Here is a 21,181-nt window from a genome sequence, read left to right as displayed (position 1 = left end):
GGTGAGGCTGCAGATGGGCACTGACCCTTATTTTGCATCAAAGTTCCTTATTTAAAATAAGTTTTTTTAAGTTTTTAAATTTAAAATTTAAGTTTTTTTTCCCCTGAAAGTTCCCTCTTAAAATGAATGTGCATGTTATACGCCAATAAATACAAGATATCTATCTATATATTTTTTTTTTTGCAGGGGAAAGGAGAGAGCACTAACAACAGCTGAGATCTTATGGGTGATGTCAACGTTACCAGAATACCTAGCCGTTGTTGAGTGCGGTATCCTCTCCCCTGCAGCCAACTGACACAGGGGATCACGTGCCCAGACTGAAAATCAGTAGGTATATACATATTTTTCACACAGGTTAGTCAGCATAGGTGTTTGATGGAGATGGGGACATTTTGGACTAGTTAGGTGTAGGTTGGAATTAAACTTTAAGCCAGTTCACCGTATGGTACAAAGCAGAAGATTCTTAACTGCCACTTAGTGCTGTACCACCCCCCCTCCCTAAAAGTGCTACTGTCGTTAACTCAGGAGCTTTACGGAACTTCAACTAGGGCCCCAGACATAACCAAGGGGGGCACACATAATATTCAGCATCTGTAATGCTACAGAAAACTGTCAGACGGCAGATATACTCAAGGAGATGGTAAGAGGCTAATCGATGCTGTGGCTCAAATAAAAACTGCATTCCAAGGTTGGGCTTGGACACCAGTTATTTAGAGTACCTAAAGTTATTTCTTGATTTATTCTTTGTTAGAGCAAGGAAGGGCAAAAGCCCTGTCAGGTTTACATTGCTGTCTGTATTCCTGGTGGGACGATTCACTCTCTCCATCTGTCCTGGTGACCATTGTTACTGGAGAAGTAAAGTGAGAGAAAATCAAACATCACTGAGGCAAGGAGGTATAAACAACTACCTAAAACTACCCAAGAGGATTACCTTTGACTCTGTGTCTCCAAAATAGGAAGTTAAAGAAGTCTCCCCAACTGAACACCGACAGCAAATCATCATAATATTCACAGGGGTTTTAATCATTTTCTACACTATTCAAAATAAGAAAAACCAAGCTTTCGCTTTAGAAAAAAACTTATATGATTTTCTACCCTAGACATACTATTTAATCCAATTACCGTGTTTCAGTTATATCTGCCTGCATCTGAATTACATAGATAAATGTATTTTCCAACAATGGAAAAATCATTATTACAAGTAAAGTTTTCAGAAGTTCTGTAAACTCTGATGTTTTCCACTGAAAAGTGAAGAAGCCCCTCATCATGTATGTTCCACACCATCCAGCTGACCAGGAGGAAAGCCTGCAATGGGGGGGGGGGGGGGGGGGGGGTCAGTGGAACATAACTGAAGCCACAAAGAGCAGTTCTGTCAGCTGTCCATTCAGTCATTGGCTTCAATTCAGTCACCCTTACAAGAGAATAAAACACAGAATATATCAATTCAGGTCCTTCTGAGTTGTTTGATTTTCCATTGGGATGCTCTGAGCTGCTTCTGTATTCCCAGTGACATGTATGGGGAAGCAAAGCAACTTCTAGATAAACAAAGGCCCATGTACATGAGCCTTTTCCTCAGGATAACCAACAATCCCAGTTTTTTTTTTTTTTTTTTACAATGGATTTTGGAAGTAGATGACCCCTGCATGCTGGATGCTTTTTTTGGGCATAAGGGGGCATAACCAGGATAATGGATAAGGATTTATCCAGTCTTAGGCTGGATTCACACACATGCATTTTTACTGCTTTTTGCATTTTGCAGATTTGCACTACAGAACGTGTTCCATAGGAAACCATGTTAAACGGACTGTAGTGCAAATCTGCAAAATGCAAAAAGCACTAAAAAATGCATAGGTGTGAATCCAGCCTTACAGTGCTGGTTTCTCCTGTCTTATAGCACAGGATAGGTACACCTCCTCATAATTTTAACTTGTCTACCAAGATGACACTTTTTATTTCCTAACTGAGCAGAACATCATGGCAGGCTTTAAAGACCGTTCAGGTCTGTGCATGACAACAATATGCCTCATGAATAGGCCAGAGCTGTCTCAATATATGGCAATTGTAATCTGCTTGACTAATAAAAGATGTCCTTTAATAGCTTGTTTTTCTGTTTCAACCAGTGCCTAAAATGGTGCAACATTCTAGTAAATCTATCACCAAGAAATCTACACATTAAAATAATTGCTGCCCAGTCCATCTCAAATATTTTTACACCAGAAGAACCTTTTCAAACAATTTTCAGGTCCCAAGAAAACCCCTGATAAAATGAATTCTTTGGAGGACCAATGGAAAGAATGACCCTTACGTTGGTGATCAGTGGGAATAACAGTGGTGGTCAGAATGCCAACCCTTATGGCTTATACAGGCAAACCAAAAACTGGACAAAAAAAATATTGCTTTCGAAATGATTGTACGATAATCGGATCGTTGGTATAGAGCTTTCGAAAGCTGATCACAACAGTTCATCCAATATTATCCGATCAGACAAGCACAAAAATGTTCTCTCTTTTGATACCAGATCATACGATTTTTGTTTAAATCAGTACAGTTGTCGTCCGAAAACACAAAACAAATACCCTACAACACATGACATCACTTCCAATCTTTTATTTTGTCGCATGAGAATTTTTGTAACTTTAGTAACCTCTCCACTTTCAATATGCGACTAGCATGCAAAGAAAAAAAAAAATCTGTCGTCGTATTTTCGGATTGTGTGTACTGTGTACGGGCTATTATAGACAGCTAAAAAGATCACTGGTGTCATGCTGCTGGCAATGGGTGAACGGTGAAGGTACCATAAGATGGGAAGTCAATTAGCCATGCCTAGCAACCTCTGGAGGAACTCTGTTTGGAGACTGGCTATTCTAATCCAATACTTTCCCCCATTTTGTAAGCTGAATAGATACTGAGAATAGTCTATCAATTCACTAAGGCCCCTTTCACACTGTGGGGCGGTGGGGGCGTCGGCGGCAAAACAGCGCTATTTTTCCGTCGTTTTTGCAGCTGTATTCGGCCGCTAGTGGTGCGGTTTTAACCCCCGCTGGCGGCCGAAAAAGGGTTAAAACCGCTCGTACAGCGCGGCTATAGCCGCGGTATTGCCGCGCTGTCCCATTGATTTCAATGAGTGTGTTCACCGCTCCAAAGATGCGGCTCGCAGGACTTTTTTTACCGTCCTGCCAGCGCACCGCTTCAGTGTGAAAGCCCTCGGGCTTTCACACTGAACAAACAGCGGAGGCTGTTTAGGGGCAGTTTGCAGGCGGTATTTTTAGCGCAATAACGCCTGCAAACCGCCCCAGTGTGAAAGGGGCCTAAGAAAGGTCACCTGACTGATCCACAAAGACCTAGCTAAAAAGGTACAGCCACTTAGGCAGTTCATAGGAACCAAACCTCAAGAAGAAGGACACACGTTTTGGGGTACTTTCCACAGAATAGGGTAAACATTTTGGTGTTGTAAACAATGTTTAGGACCAAAGTTTAGAGTAGGCCATACATCTTGCATTTTTACAAATGCACCGCTAATGTTTAGTGAAGTGTATTTGGCAATTTTAAATAAAGGTAAGAAAAAAAAAAAAAAAGTGAACAGCGTGATGCATTGTAAAAAGCATTGTACTCTAAGCACACCACAGTGCATGCTATATGGATCTTAACATGCTCTGGTTGGGTTGGTGTGAACGGGCCCCAAAATGAAGAACTCCAGGAGTTATCTATTGGAATTTGGAAATACAGCAGAAGTGAAGTTTAATATAATATACTACATTTACTTTTGTGCTGTTCATGCCAAAACCCAGCTGAGGAAGCAGCAGTGCCTATATTTGCTCAATGTTCTGGTCCAGGCACTTTGTACTTCCTGGCAAAAGTAGATTACTCCGCTGTCTATGAACAATCTAAACTATTAACCAAATTATAAAAATAGTTAAATAAACAGCGAATCAGCTGCAACTTCAAGTGAGATACACACTATAAAACAATCAGAATAAATTAAGCTGCGCTATATATAAAATGAAAACATTGTACAGTGACATATATATCTTAGAGCATACACCGACATAAAATTTATCAAAACATTTTTACCCAATGATAGATAATATTCCTGAAAAACCGCGCTTAGGACAAGTCTATATGGCAAAGAAAAAACACAGGTTGCTGCCTCCCTTATACAAAGACACTCACTAGGAGTGCCCTGCCAAGCATATATATTATAAAAATTTAGGGATAGAACGGCGCTACCTGAAAAACCTGTTGGCTAAGCCTATACAGGAAACATTAGCATAACGTTTTTTTATCTATCTCATATATACAAGATTCTAAACCCTCAAAGATGTATGGGAGGGAATATTTAATAATACTATAAATGGGTAGGAGACATGTGTGTAAATCATAACCATTATTGCATGCAGCCTACGTTAAGAATGGTATGTAAAGCATAGAAGAAAAAAACCTTATATAAACACTATATGTTCCTGATAGATCAATAGCCAATCTCTAAATCAGTAACCATATCCAGCACTATTACAAAGCAGCTGGAAACATACTGTATGTAGCAGGAAGCATATACTAGTGAGGTTTTGCTAATTCCTATGAAGAGAGGCTATATCCACCATATGCATACATGTATCAATGTTTACACAGTTCATATGTTATGACGATTGGAGCACTGTATATTAGTCCCATGCACTTTTCACGACAGCAAGGCAAGATATTTCCCAGGGTGACTTTCATGTGAACAGAGTTGACTGGTGACTTCTGTGCTCCCCCCTCAAATTGCCCACTCACCAACTGTCGGAACCCCTGCAGGGGTATCAGACCTGTAGTGCTTTTGATGGGCTTTACTGCTCACTGCTGCTGGTTCTTAGATGTCTCCAATGATATCCAGGTGGGTCACAATACGGCAATACCCTCATGCATCAGAAAAATATAAAGAAGGGCTTCCATGGTGTGATAAAGTACCAAAAAATGTTTTTATTTAAAAACCACTCTTAAAATCAAAAGCACAAGGCAAAAGTAAAACTAAAAAATCCAAGAGGAAAAAAAGGTCCACCCGCCCAGTGACCACTAGGGTGGGATGGCACTCAGATGCCGGCTTGGATGACAGGCAAAGTCACTGTATCCAATGCAGGTATCGAGATGGGGGAAGTGACTATCAGCTGGACATGCCTGTGTTCCACCCACTCGTCTGCCGGGAAGTGACGTAGTAAGCGTAGTTCCATCGTGCGTGCTTCGTCACCTGACGTCCTCAGCGACGGTACCATCTCGATACCTGCATTGGATACAGTGACTTTGCCTGTCATCCAAGCCGGCATCTGAGTGCCATCCCACCCTAGTGGTCACTGGGCGGGTGGACCTTTTTTTCCTCTTGGATTTTTTAATTTTACTTTTGCCTTGTGCTTTTGATTTTAAGAGTGGTTTTTAAATAAAAACATTCTTTGGTACTTTATCACACCATGGAAGCCCTTCTTTAAATTTTTCTGATGCATGAGGGTATTGTCATATTGTGATCCACCCGGATATCATTGGAGACATCTAAGAACCAGCAGCAGTGAGCAGTAAAGCCCATCAAAAGCACTACAGGCCTGATACCCCTGCAGGGGTTCCGACTGTTGGTGAGTGGGCAATTTGAGGGGGGAGCACAGAAATCACCAGTCAACTCTGTTCACATGAAAGTCACCCTGGGAAATATCTTGCCTTGCTGTCGTGAAAAGTGCATGGGACTAATATACAGTGCTCCAATCGTCATAACATATGAACTGTGTAAACATTGATACATGTATGCATATGGTGGATATAGCCTCTCTTCATAGGAATTAGCAAAACCTCACTAGTATATGCTTCCTGCTACATACAGTATGTTTCCAGCTGCTTTGTAATAGTGCTGGATATGGTTACTGATTTAGAGATTGGCTATTGATCTATCAGGAACATATAGTGTTTATATAAGGTTTTTTTCTTATATGCTTTACATACCATTCTTAACGTAGGCTGCATGCAATAATGGTTATGATTTACACACGTCTCCTACCCATTTATAGTATTATTAAATATTCCCTCCCATACATCTTTGAGGGTTTAGAATCTTGTATATATGAGATAGATAAAAAAAGTTATGCTAATGTTTCCTGTATAGGCTTAGCCAACAGGTTTTTCAGGTAGCGCCGTTCGATCCCTAAATTTTTATAATATATATTTTTACCCAGTGAATCCACAGGTGATTTTAAGGCCCCTTTCACACTGGGGCGGGGTCGGCGGTAAAGCGTCGCTATTGTAAGCAGCGCTTTGCCATCGGTATTCGGTCGCTAGCAGGGCGGTTTTACCCCCCCCCCCCCGTTAGCGGCCAAGAAAGGGTTAAAAACCACCGCAAAGGACCTCTGCAAAGGCGCTTTGCCGGCGGTATAGCCGCGCTGTCCCATTGATTTCAATATAGGTCTCAATATAGACACAGATGTCAATGCTTTTATAGATAATAGCTAGTAACTATTGATGTGAACTGGCCTCAAGTTCCCGGCTGACCCCTTCGAAATTGATCTGTTATTTTATATTTAACCTTGGATCGGTCGGTAGTGTGAATTTTCCATTTAAGTGAATTTTTTAGGAGTAGGATTATTCTCAGTTTTACTAGGTAACACTATGTTGGTGTTACAGTAATTATTGGAATCTTCCTCTAAATTTGGTGGCGTACCTATCAGGATCCATCCAAGATATATATGTCACTGTACAATAATATTATATATATGTCACTGTACAATAATATTATATATATGTCACTGTACAATAATATTATATATATATATATATATATATATATATATATATATATATATATATATATATATATATATATATATATATATATATATATATATATATATATATATATATATATATATATATATATATATATATATATATATATATATATATAGTGCAGCTTAATTCACTTCCCGTCCCTGCAATTTTCTGAATATAAGGCGCCTTTCACACGGACGGCTGTTCTGCCGCAGGTAAAAGCATTTAATATGCTCTGTGAAATTCAAGACTCCAGGCACTGCGATCAGCTACATTTGCAGTTAGATTACCTGCGTTTACGTGAGGCTACGTTTAGCTGCGTTTGGAACATTCTTGACATTTCTGATGTGCTTCCTGTTGCTTTTCCTTCCTTCTTGCCGCTGCTATCCGCAGGAGAAATAGTACACTGCGATTACCTGCAGTTATGTGTGGATAGCTGCGCTAAATCGCTCCTGGATGCAGTCAATTCTATTTTTTCTATCCGCACAGAACCGCATGTAACTAAATCGCAGCTAAATGCAGTGTGTGAATGGGGCCATAGGAAAGCATTGTGTGCTTTTAGCTGCGGTAGAAAACTAGAAAATCCGCAGCTAAAAGCACCATTCTATCCGTCCCTGTGAAAGGGGCCTAATACTTGCTTCAGGCTCATAGACTTCTAGGGCTAAGACTAATTCCAAAAAAAAAAAAAAACGGCCAGGAAATAAAGAGCACATGGTATTAAAGTGTTGAGCCATCGGTACTGATAAGTTACTGCATTACTGTTTTCGGAGATCTATATTTTGAAAATGCCAGCTCACAGGTATACATAATCAACATGTTATACTTACCTCCTGTTGTCCTTTACAGAGAGAATTCATGGACCTCAACTCAAAAGAAAAGAAGAAGAACATCTGAAAAAAAGTAAATGGTACTTAAAGGGGTTGTAAACCCTTGTGTTTTTTCACCTTAATGCATCGTATGCATTAAGGTGAAAAAACACCTGGCAGTGACTGGCCCCACAGGCCCCCCCCCCCCCCATTTTACTTACCTGAGCCCTGGAATTTCACACGCCTGAGATGCGCTCTTCCTTTGCCCGGGGTTCTTGGCTCTTGATTGGATAGACTGATAGCAGTGTAGCCATTGGCTCCCGCTGCTGTCAATCAAATCCAATGATGCAGGTGCCGGGGGCAGGGCTGAGTCAGGCATTCATTTCTATGGACGTAAATGCTGGACTCGGGAGCGCGCCCACAACCCCCCTCCCGGACAGCGCTTCTCCTAAGGGGTTATCTGATGCTGGGAGGAGCCGCCAAGGGACCCCATAAGAGGATGTTCGGGGCCACACTGAGCTGCACAGTGGAGGCAAGTATGATGTTTGTTATTTAAAAAAATATAATAATGATTTCTATTTTCTCTGGAAATTCTTCCAAAAAAATAGCAGCGTATGTGAGGGTGACTAGGCATTCCTAATAACTGTATTTCTGCAATGTCAGATCTAAAGCACCTACTTCTGGTCTTATGAGGTTTGAAATGAAATTTGTTGATATCACTGCTGTGCTGCTTGCTGAAGCAGAATCTGCACTGGAAGAATTTCCCTGCATTTTCATTCATCTGAGCTTTCTCCAGTTCTCCCACTGCTTTCCAACTATTCTCCAACTAGTCATTAGGGAGACAGCTCTGACCTGAGGAAGCAAAGCCTTGTTCCTACTATGATGGCTTTCTCCACACAGAGACCCAGATTAAAACATGCGGTCCTGGGGAAAAAAGCAAATGTAGGGAACCAGAAGGCAAAGCAGTGACTAGTCCAGTCAGTCATTCTCAACTAGGGTTCCTCCAAAGGATGTTGTGGTTTCCTTGACTTGTGGCTGACTGACCTCCCATTTGATGGTGCTGGCAAAGTTCAGAGACCAATGCCCTCTGCCAGCGTCAGGACACTGGTTCTTTCTAGCTGTCTATAAGAGTTATATTCTAATCACTACTGTAAGAGGGAATTCTTCACACCAACTACCTAAGTAAGGTGTATTTTTTCCTCTCATTATAGGTAAAAATAATTTATTTTCAGGGCTAGGGGAAACCTTGCTAAAAATAAATAAAAAAGAGAAGTGGTATTCCAGTCAAACCCTAACTAAGCCTAAATCTACTCCCACCCCCATTCGAAGACTATTCTACTTACCCTGTAAAAGAAATGTCTATACTCGCCTATTTTGAAGCCTCTCCGGTCCAATCACATGACCGGCTTCCAAGCACCAGCTTCAGTGTAGAGGAGAGACAGTGACAACGCCTGCAGAGCCTGGGCAATGACATCACCCATAGGTTTACTATGGAGAATGTACAGATCGCTCTAAAGCAGTTTCTCATACCGTGCTGCTCCAAAAAGCCTCTATCCCACGTGGAGGGTGGGAGCGCTGTATACAAACAGATACTTAGAAGAATAGAAGGCTGGACGGCCGCACTCCTATGCAATTTCTTTATTCAAGTACCGCATACAAAAAGGTGAACTACAGGTATCAGCTTACCGTATATACGTGAGTATAAGTCGACCCGAACATAAGCTGAGGCACCTAACTTTACCACATAAAAACTGGGAAACTTATTGACGAGTATAAGCCTAGGGTGAGAAATGCGCAGCTACTGTAAGTGGAAAAGAGGGTCAACAATGCCCATTTGGAGCCTCACTGTGCCCATTTGCAGCCATAGGTCCCCCGAACTTCAAACTTGGTAGTTAAGGGTTCCTAGATGCCCCCTAGCTGCAGCCAAAATTTGGGGTCTCTGGACCCAAAGGGTCCCGAAATGACATTGCTGCAGATGGACACAGTTGACCGAATTTGGGGCCCCTTGCTGCTAGGAACCCCAAATTTGGTCTGAAAACCCAGTGGAACCAGCACTAACACAAATCCAAAGTTGGGGTTCCTAGCACCAAGTGGCCCCGAGATACAGGGCCCCAAAGTTGGTTCAGAAAATGTCAAGCACTTTTCTGCAGCAGAGAATGACATTTTCCAAACCAACTTTGGGGCCCCATATCTCGGGGCCACTTGGTGCTAGAAACACCAGCTTTAGGTATGTTATAGTGCTAGTTCCACTGGGTTTGCACGCCAAATTTGGGGTTCCTAGCACCAAGTGGTCCCAAGGTACGGCAGAGGGGGGGCACTTTCAGCACAAAAAAAAAAAAAAAAAAAAAAAATGTGCTGGAAAAACTCGGCTTATACTCAAGTATATACGGTACATGTTTCACACCAAGGTTGTTGCCTGTCCCTTCTCTATACTAAAGCCGGCGCTGGAAGCCGGTCATGTGACCGGACCAGTGGGGCTTCAGAATAGGTACGTATAGACATCTTTTCTTTTACTGGGTAGATAGAATAGTCTTAGAATGGGGGTGAGAGTAGATGTAGGCTTACTAAGGGTATGACTGCAATTCCACTCTAAGGCCTCCATACACAGAGCAAAATTTCTTTCCTACGACCATGGGTTGCAAGAAAAGAAATTTGTTCGATTTCCCCCATCAACAGACAGCGCTGATGCAGGAATCCCTCCTGTTGGACCATTGTCTTCTCCCGACGGGGAAAGCTGTCCACACTGGAAGACCACCGTGATTATCGCTATCAGCTATAGCAGCTACTAGCGATAATCGCAAGAGAATCTGGCAGACTGGTTGTACCCAAGTTAACTTGGTACAATCAGCCTGCCCATTAACAGTTCGATTCGTGTATGGCTGGCCTAAGAGTTCCTCTGTGGTAAAAAGGTTGGACTAGTCCTTTGTCCCCGGCTTGCCTTTTTTGAGAATGGCTTCCATAGTTCAGGTCCTCTTTTAAGGGTTACATTACGAAACAAACCAAAAAAAATTTATCAACATGTATCAATACATAAGTGGTCCATATAGTGAATTTAGCGATGAGTTATTCACCTTTAGGTCATTAGAGGATAAGTGTGCACACTTTATGCCTGGAGGAAAAGAGATTTCATCTACAAATACGGAAAAGGATTCCTTACAGCAAGAGCTGTGAAAATGTGGAATAGACTCCCTCGAAAGGTGGTTAGGCCAGCTCAGTAGATTGTTTTAAGAAATATTCTTTCTTTCCTAGATACACATACTATAAATGGATAATAATATTTATAGGCAACGTTGATTCAGGGAATATCCAATTGCCTTTCGGGGGATCAGGAGGGAATTTTTTTTTCCCTGCTGGAGCAAATTGGATCATGCTTTATTGGGGTTATTTTGCCCTTCTCTGGATCAACTGTGGGTACAGGATTGTATAATTATTTTTTTTTAACCTTCTATTGGTTGAACTAGATGGACTTTTGTCTTTTTTCAACCAGAATAACTATGCAACGATGTAGCTCATACACCCATTTTTGATGACGTTTAATACAAGTGAAAAGCATCATGAGACCTTTGCCATTATATTCAATGGCCCCTTTCACATAAGAATTTCACCCAGTCATGCAAGCAACATAACTTTTAGATTTTGACAAAAACCCATACGCCACAGAGAGGAATGGTGTAATATGAAAAATAATTCGATAAAACAGGCTTTATATGCATTTTCATTGAAGAGGTGCCCTATCTCCTTAGAAGATGCATGCAAAAAATGTATGCAAGAGGCGCCAGAGAAAAAGCGTGCATTCTAAAACATCAAAAGTGTGAACTAGCCCTAATCCTAAAGCTGGACCATAAAAATTCTTCCTCAAAGAACTCCATTCTTTTTATATGGCAGCATGAAATGCCTCATAGACTTTAACATTAAAGCTATTTTAGAAACGGTTTGATACTATGCGGCGGGATATAAATACTCTGTTCTGACCACTTTGTGGTAGAATTTTGCTGGCATAATCCACGTAGAAGTAATGAAACTTCTGACTAAGAGTGATGGGTATTGTCTTAAGACTCCAGTAAATACTTACTATGAACACTTCACTGGCTTCAAACTTATATCTTATGGAATACCTGGACCAATAAAATAGCTACATTAGGTGTCAGACAAAAATACAATTAAAAAGTATAAAGTGAAAACATTTTTCTTATTATGTCTGGATGTACAGGGAGGAGTAAAAACCCATCTGTTTTTATTCTGCTGTCTCTGTCCCATTGTGGAGATTTTTCTTCCTTTCTTACAGACACAATGGGTGGGTGTCCCCATTGGAATAATTTTCCCTTTATTCCTGTTACAGTGACAACCTGAACGTTTGGGTCCAACGCTTTTAGACTTAGAGAAAAAAAAAAAACACCAGAACACATGTAGGGTGCATCTCTCTTATACTTTGACCTGCACTAGAACAAAAAATTGCTGTTATCCAACCAAGTCCTCTACTTCTAAAAGCAAAATTCAGTGATGATCTTACAAACTTGGACATTTGTGTCATCCAATTGGAACACACCTTTTGCTATTCTGACCACAGTAAAATTAAATCAGGTTTCATTTCCGATATTAACAAATTAAATCTGATTGATGAATGTGCTTTACTATACTTTGCACCTCTTCTCATTAATGTATTGCTGAGCAATGTCCAATGTCACAGCGTTCAACCTACCAAAATGTTGAGAGCTAGCGGCCCATCTCTAACAGCAAGGCATCACATAATTCACAGCTTAGGAACCCATCAGTCTGTCCTACAGTACATGCCTTGTTGACTATTTCACTGATATATTGATATTGCCAAGCATAAATTATACATTATTTAGAAAACCATAGAGTAGGCACATTTTAATTATTTATTACAGATTTAAATTTAGAGAAAGGAAAGGAAATACTCTTCTCAAGGGACAACAGCATAACAACTTGTAGGAAGGACTAGGATAGGTAACCAGGCCGGACACATAAGCTAATGAAGGAGACCTGAGTGGTAGTTCTTCAGGCTATTTTCAGAAGATACCAGGAGGTAAGGGCCCAGAGAGAAGGAGAAGAAGGAGCAGGAGGTAAGGGCCCAGAGAGAAGAAGGAGAAGGAGCAGAAGGGAAGGGCCCAGAGAGAAGAAGGAGAAGGAGCAGGAGGGAAGGGCCCAGAGAGGAGAAGGAGCAGGAGGGAAGGGCCCAGAGAGAAGAAGGAGAAGGAGCAGGAGGGAAGGGCCCAGAGAGAAGAAGGAGCAGGAGGGAAGGGCCCAGAGAGAAGAAGGAGCAGGAGGGAAGGGCCCAGAGAGAAGAAGGAGCAGGAGGGAAGGGCCCAGAGAGAAGAAGGAGAAGGAGCAGGAGGGAAGGGCCCAGAGAGAAGAAGGAGCAGGAGCAGGAGGGAAGGGCCCAGAGAGAAGAAGGAGCAGGAGGGAAGGGCCCAGAGAGGAGCAGGAGCAGGAGGGAAGGGCCCAGAGAGGAGCAGGAGCAGGAGGGAAGGGCCCAGAGAGGAGAAGGAGCAGGAGGGAAGGGCCCAGAGAGGAGAAGGAGCAGGAGGGAAGGGCCCAGAGAGGAGAAGGAGCAGGAGGGAAGGGCCCAGAGAGGAGAAGGAGCAGGAGGGAAGGGCCCAGAGAGAAGAAGGAGCAGGAGGGAAGGGCCCAGAGAGAAGAAGGAGAAGGAGCAGGAGGTAAGGGCCCAGAGAGAAGAAGGAGCAGGAGGTAAGGGCCCAGAGAGAAGAAGGAGAAGGAGCAGGAGGTAAGGGCCCAGAGAGAAGAAGGAGAAGGAGCAGGAGGGAAGGGCCCAGAGAGGAGAAGGAGAAGGAGCAGGAGGGAAGGGCCCAGAGAGAAAAGCAGACTAGAGAGTGTGAAAATGCAAAAGAAAAAAAAAAAAAAAAAAAACCCACACACAAGAGTGAGGGAGCCTGCAAAAAAAAAAAAAAATTGGGAAGCTTAAACGTGCACAAAAGATAAGAGCAGGGATCAAGAAAGTGCACAAAAAAAAAAAAAAAAAGTAGAGAAAGCACAAAAGAAGAATACAGAAAAGCACATGAGAGAGTGAGCGCATGCAAGAAAGAAAGTGGAGCAAGACGGATTAGTGGTGGCATGAAGAATGCATGTATGTTTTTATTATTCTATCCATGTTTTATGATGTGACATAAGATGTCCCTGTCTTGCCCTTGAAGCAGCCCTCCATAGGGCCAGCATATATAAAGTGTACAGATCCATAGGAATGGAATGCTGTATATCGGCATACTTATCCGGTGTTGAGGTCTATAGGGACGGCATGTAACAAGTATACAGGTCTATAGGACCAGCATATAATGGGTGTACAGATCTATGGAACCATTACACACCGATCAGCCATAACTTTATGACCTCCCACCTATTATTGAGTCGGTAACTGCGCCCCCCACCCCCACCCCACCCTTTTTTTTTTAACAGGTATGAGCAGGTCCCAAAACAGCCCTGACCCATTGAAGCATGGACTCGAATAGACCTCTGAAGGTATGCTGTGATAGCTTGCACCAAGTCATCAGTAGCAGAAGCTTTAAAGTAAAAGTGAAGTTAAACAATAACTAAGCCTAAATATGCTCCCACCCCCATGCAAACTACCCTGTAAAGAAAACATGCTTCTTCTTATCTAATCTAAGGGTGCTCCTGACCAGTCACATGATCTCTCCTCTCACCTGAAGCTGGTCGTTGGGGAGATCGCCAACAATGGCTGCATCCTGGGTGGTGATGTCACCCACAGACTTACCATGGGGCACGCATTGTTGGTTGTCCCCTCCTCTACACTGAAGCTGATCATATGACCTGACCAGAGGTTCTATAGATTAGGCAAGTATACACATCTTTCCTTTAAAATGGTAATTAGTATAGAGCTTGGCTTAGAATGGGGGTTAAAGCATGTTTAGGCTTAGTTGACAGGACTTCCACTTTAAGTCCTGTAAGCTGGCAGGTGTGGCCTCCATGGATCGGACTTGTTTTTCCAGCACATCCCACAGATGCTCGATTGGATTGAGATCTGGAGATTGGAGGGCAAACCAACACCCTGAACTCTTGTTGTGTTCCTCAAACCATTCTTGAACCATTTTTGCAGTGTGGCAGGGCATAATATCCTGCTGAAAGAGGCCACCACCATCAGGGAATCCCATTTCCATAAAGGGGTGTACTTGGTGAGTAACAATGTGAAGGTAGGTGGTACATGTCAAGCCAACAACAACATGAATGTCAGGACCCAAAGTTTTCCAGCAGAATGTTACCAAAAGCATCACACTGCCTCTGTTGTGTTGGCTTCTTCCCATACTGCATCCTGGTGCCATCTCTTCCACCAGGTAAGTGACACTCCCGGCCATCCACATGATATAAAATAAAACATGACTCATCAGACCAGGCCACCTTCTTCCATTGCTCCATGGTCCAGTATTGATGCTCAGGTGCCCATTGTAAGCACTTTTGGCTGTGGACACAGGTCAGTATGGGCACCCTAATCAGTCTGTGGATGCCTAGCCCCATACACAACAAACTGCAATGGCCATTTTTTATGCTTTCAACACATCAATTTCAGGGCCAATATGTTTACATGCCGTCGACTCTATCTCACTGACTATCAGATGTCATTGTAATGAGATAATAACTTTACTTTGTCAATTGTCCTAACGTATAGTTGATCGGTGTATAACAGTGTACAGATCTACAGGACCAGTATATATAGGATCTATAGGTATATATATATCAGGTGTAGGGATTTATAAAGGATGTACAGATCCAGAGGTCTGTTATATATCGGGTATAAGTATATATATATGGGGTGTACAGATCTAGAAGACAGTTATGTGTTGGTTGTATATTTCTATAGGACCAGTATATGTCAGGTGTACAAATATAATGGTATACAGTATGTGGTGTACAGATCTACAAGCACAGTACATATCAAGTGTAAAGCCCTATAGAATTGATATATAGAGAGCTACAGGTCTAGTGTATAAGGGAGTATACAAAGGGTCAGTATATACAAATATGTAGGTATATATGGGATGTACAGATCTATAGGCCTGGTATATAGTAAATATAGGACAAGTGTACACAGATCTATAGGTCTGCTATATATGGAGTGTACAACTATATATATTATATAAATGGGGGTACATATAGGATTGGTATATATGGGGTTGTATGGTGTCTATATATAAGCAGTACATAGGTATATATGGGGGTGTACAATATATACAGGAGGGGTATATATGGGGGTGTACAGTATATACAGGAGCAGTATATATGGGGGTGTACAGTATATACAGGAGCAGTATATATGGGGGTGTACAGTATATAGGTGTATATACAGATAAGGGATGACTACCTTCGGCCAGGACCTCGTCCACGGTGACCTGGTGCCTTCCGATGGTGAAGACCCGTCCGATGTATCCGGTGCCCAGCCCACTGACCGATCCTCCGCCGACCCCGGAGCCCGATCCGCCGAGCTCCCGGCGGGAGTCGAAGAACTTCTTCATTTCTGGGGCTCCTACACGTCCGATGCGTTATATCATGCAGGCCCCCTCCGCCGCCTCCTCCTCCTCCTCCTCCTGCCCCCGGCCTCTATTAATAAACAAGCCGGTGATCCCGGGATGGGTGCCGCAGGCGATGTAGAGGAGGGACGGTGATGTCGGGGGGGTGACAGCCTTACAGAGCCCGGGATCGGCCGGTCACCATTAGGGTGTGATCGGGTCCGGGCACAGATCCTGGGAGGAAGGGTGACATTACCGGGCGGCGGGCAGCCCCATAGAGGATGCTGATCCCGGGGACAGCACAGCAGCTGATGATCTCTGGGTCTTAACCAGGAAATGAACCGTCACAGGAAATGACTTCGATTTCCACCAATCCGGCCTCCTCCTCCCGGTGCCTCCAGCTGCAGATCGGCCGATATGACAATGTGTCACCCGGGTGGGGGAGGGCCCCGGCTATGTGCGATCCTGCGCGGAGCTCCGGCGTTGTCACCACCAGGACTGATCGCTATGCACGGCCGGGAGGAGGGCGCATTGATCACACTACTGCCATTCATCCCGGGCTGGCCGGGCCGCACTGCATGCTGGGGGATGTAGTCTGCACTTAGCGCCGATCTATGAGCCGTGCGAGGGCGAGGACTACAATCCCCAACGGGCCCGGCTCCTGGATGAGCCATCTGCCTGTCATTCTGGAGCGCTGACTGTGTGCGATCACCTGAGCCCTGGACATGACCTACATAGTGTGTGTGTATGTGTGATCACCGACCTCTCCCATCTGTCAGCACCACATCTGGCCGATCAGTCTTATCTCTAATGGCCATGTACCATGTCACATCCATTATACACATTGTCTGTCATTGTAATTGGATGGATAGGCAGGACCTCATACTGTAATGTTGGGGCATTCTTTAGATTGGACAGATCAAAATGTGACCATGTGTGGTACCTGCTTCTAAACCCACTGCTCCTCTGACAAGCGATTCACGTTTGGATCGCTCTTCAGAGGTGTTTGACAGGAGGTGATGTGGCACCATCTCACGGCCTTTGTTAACCCCAGTTTTGCTGAACAAGCACGCTGCAACCGCGTGCATTGCTCATGTTCCCAGGGCGTTTGTTACACGTCCCCATTGTCTAAAAAACACATTGGATGGTGTAACGGAATGTCTCACACTCCGCTTGAGTGCTTTCGTCAGATACCACTTCCTCCCAGAGTCTGTGTGTCCTGGGGGACAAGGACCTGAATCCAAAGTAACACCACCTCAAGGGTCCCAAGGCATACAGCTCACAAAGTGCCTGGTTCCCCCAAATGCCAGGGCCCATAATCGGTAGGCAAGAGGCTGGCATTCAGTCCACTCCAAAAGCCTCTGTCCCCGGTGGTGGTTTCTACTGTAGGCCTGAATCATCACAAATATGGGATGTATGGCCTGACTCATACAGGGCAATTTGATCCATGCCACATACACAGCCATATTTACACGGCCATGTTACCTGTACGTGTTGTGTACATCCCCATGCAGGCAGTCCTATTCATGTTTATTGGGACACAGAGGCTGTGCGGACTCGGGCGCGGCTCCCAGGGTGAGTTTTAGGGACACGCACCCACACAGATGTCAGATAGGGAGCAACATCCGTATACATGCAGTCACTGCTTGTGGCATGGATCAATTGTCTGTGCAAACGAGGCCTGAACAGGCCCCATCCGCTGCATTGCAGCTAAAAACATGGCTCGACCTCTCATTTTTACCACCCCCTCAACTGCACATCTAAATGATGCCATAGACTTCCTTCACACAGTCATTTAGCTGCATATATCAGTTTGTAGACCTCCTCTGCAGTTGGCCTGGCGTGGCCCCAGATCCACCCCAGGGGGGCGTGGGTTATTGCTCCATCTGGTGGTGCTACTTACATTTTGAATCCAGGGTGTGTGGGATTGGAGGGGCATTTTGGGGGAGGGGAGGTGCTACTTGGCTTGTTCTCACATGCATTCCTATATGTTATTTAAAGTTATCTTACATTAATGTTCTTGTATCTTTACTTGTATCCTACACACATGTACTTCCTGAAGAAGCCATGCTGGCGAAACATGTAGAAGATGTTGTGTAAAGGATCTTGCCAACTTCAACACCATATATATGTAGCACCCTTGTCCCTAGAATAGGGCTACAGGTAAATTTAGTTATGCTGGGTGGTAGCCAGCCTGGCTACCACCCAGCCTGATTTCTGTTTTAGCTCTATTCAATTGTGGCTTCTCCCTTTTGTCAGTAGGTGGCACTGTTGCCTTTGACATTAGTATGATGAGCTACAGTATCTGCAAGTTATGGATAAACTTACTTTTCTCAGCCAATCGTATTTTCTGTGATGCATGCTGGAAAAAGCTATTTACTGGAAATAAGTCAGGTGATCAGGATCAGTCGGCCTGGGTGGAAGTATGTACAGTTCCTGGCTGCTAGGCGTGAAGTCTGAGGCCTATCCAGGTGGCTGCCGGCTGCTAGGCCTGAGAAAAATTTCTAGAGGGGTGAAAGTTAAAGGAAGCACCAGAGGTGACTCTTCATGTAGCTGGAGGCTATGAAGTGGCTGGGAGGACTTCAAGAGAGAACTCATCCAAGGGAATCAGTGTATGAAGCTGTGAGTAAAGTTCAGTTACTAAAGGAGACAGCCTATCCTACAAAGTACAGAAGTGCTGGTTCAGCTTAAAGGCTCTTTTTCCTGTACTGCTCTCTGCCTCGTCTCACCTACTTTTGTCTATGGAGTCTGCCAATCTACCCGTTGCTGATCGCTAGTAAGGGTGTCCTGTGCCCTATTCCCCTCTCTCCTTTATTTTTCCTGTTTGAGAAATACACTTCTCTATTGTTTAAAGCATAAAAGTGACTGCCACCCAATATATTCTTTGTTCATCAACCACCATGCCCACAAACCTGCACCCTGAGAATGTATGTCATCCATCCCTACCCCCGGTAGTCACTATCAGGCTCCCGAAAAATCGGGGTAGGCGCTACATGTAATATGGACACCAATTAGGATTTTATGCATCGTTTGTTATACAAATTGTAAAGTTTGAACTGTTATTTGTGGCAAGTTATTCTTGCTATCTGGGCAGAAAGGGTTTTACACATGCTGAAGCGAAAATTATACTTCCTGTCACAGTAGGTAGGCAGTACCAACATAGAACGTGACCAAGTTAATAGGAAGATATGGATCTTCACCATCGCACTTTGGTATGGTGATTATCTTGTCCTTTATTCACATAAGGAAACAGGTATTACAGGCCAACCATTGTTGCTTTATGTGAATAAAGAACAAGACTATCACTATACCAAGGTGTGCTGGTGAAGATATTTTCATATGAAAATACCCCATCCAGCAATTCATCACACCACCCTAGGCCAACTGTGGGCAAGCCTATAAGGAGTGCAGTGGATACAATACAACTTCCCCATTCTAATGAATAGGGCTACGACACAACCAATGTGCAACTGGGTGCAATTTATGCGGTTGTGACATGGTGGTGCCGGCTTTCAGGGTTAAAACAGGCAGCTAGCGCCTCCAGCCGGCTCTCATGGATAGGCAGGGTGAATGCCCTGAAAATGGATGTTCTTCCTCATTTTTGTACCTATTTCAGACAATCCCTATCTGTATACCTACCTTGTATTTCTGGAAACTCCATCAGATGTTCTCCAAGTTTATATGGAATGTGGTACATCCTAGGACACGTTACGAAACACTATCTCTCCCATAATCCCAAAGTGGAGCCGGAACACCAGATGCTTCCATATACCATAAAGCAGCAATACTTACTCGAGTGTCAGTCTGGTTCCATCATTCCTTCTCTAAGCTTTGGGTCCAACTGGAAAACCACATAAACCCTATTGATCTTTGTGCCCTCCCCTGGATCCCATCCACCCTTCGTAAGGGCCCTTCTCTCTTACGAGACCTCACTCGCCAGACGATCCACATGTGGGATCACTTGACTACTACTTGTAACCTAAACCTTTTGGACCCATGACACCTTTCTTTGGGACCCTGGCCTTTCCATCGGCAATGCACGTGATGGAGTATGGGCCTTGGAATAAGGACGGTCACAGGAGACTTGCTCAAGTTCTTCGAGCAGATCCGTCACTAACGACAGCTACTCCTTCCACTTCATTCCAAAGCCATCTAACGCAGTGGTTTCAGAGACAAGTAATGTCCTACATCCGTGCTGTTCCTACCTTATCAAACGTTCTTGCCGACCCGACGGGTCTTGAAAATATGTTCCTTCAGGAAGATCCTCTGACTCATGTTGTCTCCCAACTTTATACATTATTACTTAATGCTTTGTCCCCTGACCTTCCTCTCTATACGCAGGTATGGGAATCAGAGTTATGGCACTCTATTTCCCTCGCAGATTGGCAAAAGTGTTTTATCTTAACTCATAAACCTTCCCTTGCCACTCAAGAAAAGGGGATTAAACTGGTAACTGGATGGTACCGATACCGTTCGACAATCCACCGCTTCAACCCCTCTTTACTGGACACTTGCGGCGTTGTCTTGTATCCAGAGGCACCCCCCCCCCCCCCCCCCCCCGGTAAGGAGATTTTGGCAACAAATCTTTGACCTGTACTGTAAGCTGATGGCGACTTCTATTCAACCTTCGCCTGAGGTGGTCCTCTTGTCTATGATTCCTGGATCCTTCAAATCTGTAAAGGAAGACATCCTGCGACACTTCCTGGCTGCGGCTAGGGTAGTTATTCCTCGCCACTGGAGACTGATGACTATGCCTTCTCTGGGGGACTGGGCGATTGAGGTAGACCGCATGCAAGATCTGGAACATCTGCTGGCTCAGGGAACTGTACGGAAAGACCAGTTTTCTCTCACATGGACTACGTGGTCCGAGTTTCACTACTCTTCGGAGTTCCTTGACTGGGTGGCAGATGGTTCGGCTGTCACCCCCTGATAGCCTTGTTGGAGTATATTCTATTCTTTCCTTGTTTCTTTATGTCCTTTCTCTTTTCCATCTGGCCTTGTATTTCCCTCCCAGTCTTATATTGTTTAGGGGCCGAGTGTTTATCCTATGGGTCCATTGACAGTGGATATATATGACAGCTTGTGATCCCCTCAGCATAT

The 21,181-nt window shown here is 43.9% G+C and overlaps 1 protein-coding gene across 6 annotated transcripts in view; it reads right to left on the bottom strand.

Moving 5' to 3' along the window:
• Positions 1-16,651, bottom strand: part of AAK1 (AP2 associated kinase 1) — a 214,619-nt gene extending 197,968 nt beyond the window's left edge. For all 6 annotated transcript variants that reach the window (XM_073622010.1, XM_073622013.1, XM_073622011.1 and 3 more), the window contains exon 1: positions 15,937-16,651. In XM_073622010.1, the coding sequence (XP_073478111.1) occupies positions 15,937-16,087 (151 nt within the window). In that variant the 5' untranslated portion in view covers positions 16,088-16,651. The remainder of the gene's footprint in view (positions 1-15,936) is intronic.
• Between the last annotated feature and the right edge of the window lie 4,530 nt (positions 16,652-21,181).

Source organism: Aquarana catesbeiana, linkage group LG03 (assembly GCF_042186555.1).
Source record: "Aquarana catesbeiana isolate 2022-GZ linkage group LG03, ASM4218655v1, whole genome shotgun sequence".
Lineage (NCBI taxonomy): Eukaryota > Metazoa > Chordata > Amphibia > Anura > Ranidae > Aquarana > Aquarana catesbeiana.
The sequence above is the reverse complement of the archived record's forward strand: the minus strand, read 5'-3'. Positions and strand labels throughout refer to the sequence as shown.